Source organism: Triticum aestivum, chromosome 5D, assembly GCF_018294505.1.
Source record: "Triticum aestivum cultivar Chinese Spring chromosome 5D, IWGSC CS RefSeq v2.1, whole genome shotgun sequence".
In the NCBI taxonomy this organism is placed as follows: domain Eukaryota; kingdom Viridiplantae; phylum Streptophyta; class Magnoliopsida; order Poales; family Poaceae; genus Triticum; species Triticum aestivum.
This window is the reverse complement of record NC_057808.1, coordinates 556,349,717-556,353,664: the sequence shown is the minus strand read 5'-3', so window position 1 is coordinate 556,353,664 and position 3,948 is coordinate 556,349,717. Positions and strand designations below refer to the sequence as shown.

The window sequence follows — 3,948 nt, the reverse complement described above, 5'->3', positions numbered from 1 at the left end:
CTTAAAGTTACTTAAAAAAGAGTATTCTCGTACTATCAACTAATTGTAATCCTTTCTTTCCCAATGCATTAAACAAGAGATCAGAACAATCAAATATTTTTGATTGAAAGGGTACTTCTAATCTCCACCGTTAATATGCATCGAAATATATAAACTTTTCTAAGGGGGTGGGTGTACCGAAGAAAAACTCATCACTATTGTTGTTCAGGAGATCCAACTATTGAGTCGAATGCGGTGGAGAAAGAGGCTATGGATTTGGGAATTTGGGGCTGCGAGATGGCTTGAGAATTTGGGTAGTTTTTCTTTCTTTATATAAAGAGCCTTTTCATTTTCGGTTTGGACATATCTCCTATTTGGTATGGACTTATTGTTTTCTTTATTTGGTTGAACAAAACCAAACATTCTTAACAAGACAGCTCAGCTACAAACCAACAACTAGGGCAACCCCTTCTCGCTGCCATTCTGACCCCATCTGCTGGACAAACCCATACATCTGCGGTCACATACATCTGCTTCATCGAACTTTTCCCCACCCGAAACCCTCGCCTCCATGCCAACAACCACGCCGCCGCCAGCGGCACCATCCCTGCCCGGCGAGCTTCTCGAGGAGATCTTCCTCCGCTTCCCACCGGATGAGCCCTCATTCCTCATGCGCGCCTCACTCGCAAGTAAGCTCTGGTTCGTCCTCCTCACTGGCCCTAACTTCCAGAGTCGCTACCGCGAGTTCCATGGATCTCCCCCCATGTTGGGCTTCTTTTGCAATCAGATCGATGGCTCCGACTTGGAGGAGGAGGAAAAACCAGTCTCACACTTCGTCCCCACCACAAAATTCGGCTCTTGCATATCCAAGGAGGACTGGATCGAGACAGACTATGATGTATGGGATTGCCGACATGGTCATGTTCTCTTTGGGCAAAAGGGACGGAGATCCACGGAGTTCATCGTTCGAAACCCGATGACGGCCTGCTGGACGGAGGTGCACACACCTAAAAGATACATGGGGGGCGACAACCGTGGAGCCGCAGTGTTTTGTGCTATGACCGGATGTGACCACCGCCCGTGTCATGAGGGCCCGTTCCGGATGGCCTTTGTCTGCTTGTATCTGGGAGTGGGCGAGGAGGATGATGATTCTATTGTATACGCGGGTGTGTCCTTGCCACAGATGTGCAATTGGAGCAATTCGTGCTCCAAATTTCTGAGCAAGCCATGCTCTGAACCATGGAGCAAGCGGTGGAGCAATTCCTCTGGTCTTCATGTTCCATCTGGGGCATGGATCGATTCAGTCCCCCCAGTCCTCATCGAAGACTCACTCTACTTCATGATTTCATATTATGATGGTGCTTGCATAGAAGTTCTGAAGTATGACTTGAGCTCTAATTGCTTATCACTGATTGATGGGCTGCCGGTGGAGGATGTCTTTGCCGATGCCACTAGACTCATCGCCATGGAGGACACCAATTTGGGTCTTGCACATGTGGATAGGTTAACCCTCTACCTATGGTCAAGACAAATGGGTTACAATGGAGTACCGTCATGGACTCAACGAATAGTCATCGATCTCAATAACCTTCTTCCCGTTCGCAATCCCAATAGAAGGCTTAAACTAATTGGATCTGTGGAGGGCAGTGATATCATTTTTGTGACCATAGACTTTGGCATCTATGAGATTAATCTCAAGTCACTAAGGTGGAAGACAATAACGAAGACTGAAAGTTTATGTGCTTTGATTCCATACATGAGTTTCTACATTCCAAAAGGTATAATTATATTTATATGTCCTTTCTTATGTGGTTTGGGATCAAATCTTAAGTTATAATATATAAGTTAGCAGAAAAACAAAACATTGAATGTCTAATCCCAACTTTCAGTGCGATGTAACACTCGAAGGTTGCAACTAATTATACTTACTAAATTGAAAATTTGCATATTAGAATGTCATATCCTTTTTGGAATCACACCCACAAATTCAAAAAGGGTGATCCCAAGTGATGTGACACATTGACAATCTATGTTTGCAGAAATGGAGGAAAGGCCAGCCACTCAGATGCGTCTCACAGATGATGTAGGGTTGAATATGGGGCTGCCACTTGGGAGGTGGAGGTGACATGGGTCTTGTGATCAATTCTCTTGGTGTTCAGTAGCTGTTGCATTGCTGCTTGTTTTCTCATCGTCTTGTTGCTTGATAATTTCCTTGTGTTGTTGGCATGAGTAAGCAGGTGAACGTAGTATTAGCTTGTAATGAACCTCTAGTTTCTTGCAGCAGCAGCAACCATAGTTTGGTTAGTTTGTTATTTTAAAAACTATACAGTTTGCTTAGTTTTTGATGGTGACTCGTTCATTTCAATTAATCTTGTGAATTCAGTTATTACTGCATGTCAAGTACTGATGTTACTGCAGTTGTATTAGAACTACATGATGTTTGCTCAGAGAGTATAAATGCTACAGTGATAATTGCTACAACCAACCTCTGTTTCACTAATGCTTCTCATAGGCTTGGGCATCAATGTTCTATTTTTCACCTGGTATTATTCTGTAAAATTTCCATCCAACGGTCCATATCATGATTCAGTGAAATGTCGTGTCCACATGCCGTGTTGTTGTACTGGCTTGTTTCTCCACGCCTTGTATTTTATAAGGGCACCACTGCTGATTGAGTTCTCTCAACTCACTGCGATGGACTGCGTCCATCAGCTCTTGTAGCTTTCCGAGTTTCAGAACTTTACCTAGCGCCTAGGCAGCGTGTTTGGATCTTGTATTTTTCACCCTAGTATTGTTCTGTAAAAACTCCATCCAAACCACATCATGGTTATCAGGTAACTTTTTTTTAGAAAAGGAGGATGACCCCCGGCCTCTGCATCTGGGCGATGCATACGGCCACTTTATTAATTATTCTCACAAGACCTTACAAAGAGGGGCGGAGCCAGGATTTAGGCACGGGGGGCCAGACGACGAAGTCAGAAAATATTTTGTGCCTCACATACTACACAATAATTCTATATTCAAGTATCATTCAAATTTAACTTTGCCTATACACAAAAATTTTGTTTGCAGCTGGAGCATGTCTAGCGATAGCTAATTGGTCAATAGCTTCAGATATGTGCCAAGAAGACGAAGTTGATAATCAACCTATTCTAAAATATGACATGAAGTGTCATGCTATAAACCATTTTCATATGAAAATTTAAGATATACAAACAAGAATAATCATGTATTACCATATGGTTGGCTTTTAGTTTCCAATTATATAGGTTTGAATGGCAAATCATCGCTGGTTATATTAGGAAATTTTATTGTTTAATTAGCAAAAATTGATCAATGTTGCCATATACCTAGAGAATCAACTCCAGCCCCTCCTCATTGACTGGTCCGAGATTTCGAACGATTGCAAGTGCGTATACCCTAGCGCAGCAACCCATCACAAATCACACAGCCAATATAAGTAAATTCTGATGTAGAAGTTCAACATGATACAAGATGAGAATAGAGAGAGATTAATAAACAATGTGGTGTGTAGTTTTTTGACTACGACCTGAATAATTGGTGAGTGAAGCAGCCTGCGTCGCCGTATGAATCAGATCTTTTCTTAGGGAAGACCCACGGCAAGGAGGAGAACGTATCCAGTGCAACGAGCCAACTCGTGCAGCAGATGCGCCGGCTGCAGATGAGCCGTCAGATCGGAATTGGAGGGACCAGATCGATCTAAGACGTGGGTGCTGGTACATTTTGCAAAGGGACCTTCAAGTTAGCTAAATCGAGCGAAACAACCTCCAAACTCCACTTTAGTCTTCCCCTTTCGCCATCTCCTGTACCACTGAACCGCTCTCCCTCGATCTCCCTCTCCTCTTCCTCTCCGATCGCCAGCGTTGAAACACCAGCGCCCAGGACCCAAATCGTGTGGTCGAGCGGCGGCTTGGTGTGATTACGCCTATGTAGCGACGCGGGGCTGTA

At 43.8% G+C, this 3,948-nt stretch overlaps 1 protein-coding gene across 1 annotated transcript; it reads left to right on the top strand.

Annotated features, from left to right (window-relative positions):
• The first annotated feature begins 513 nt into the window (after positions 1–513).
• On the top strand, positions 514–2,379 carry LOC123126199 (uncharacterized). The gene is made up of 2 exons (XM_044546578.1): positions 514–1,757; positions 2,019–2,379. Exons 1-2 carry the CDS (start codon positions 551–553, stop codon positions 2,102–2,104), a joined length of 1,293 nt encoding a protein of 430 aa, XP_044402513.1. The 5' UTR covers positions 514–550; the 3' UTR covers positions 2,105–2,379.
• The last annotated feature ends 1,569 nt before the right edge of the window (positions 2,380–3,948 follow it).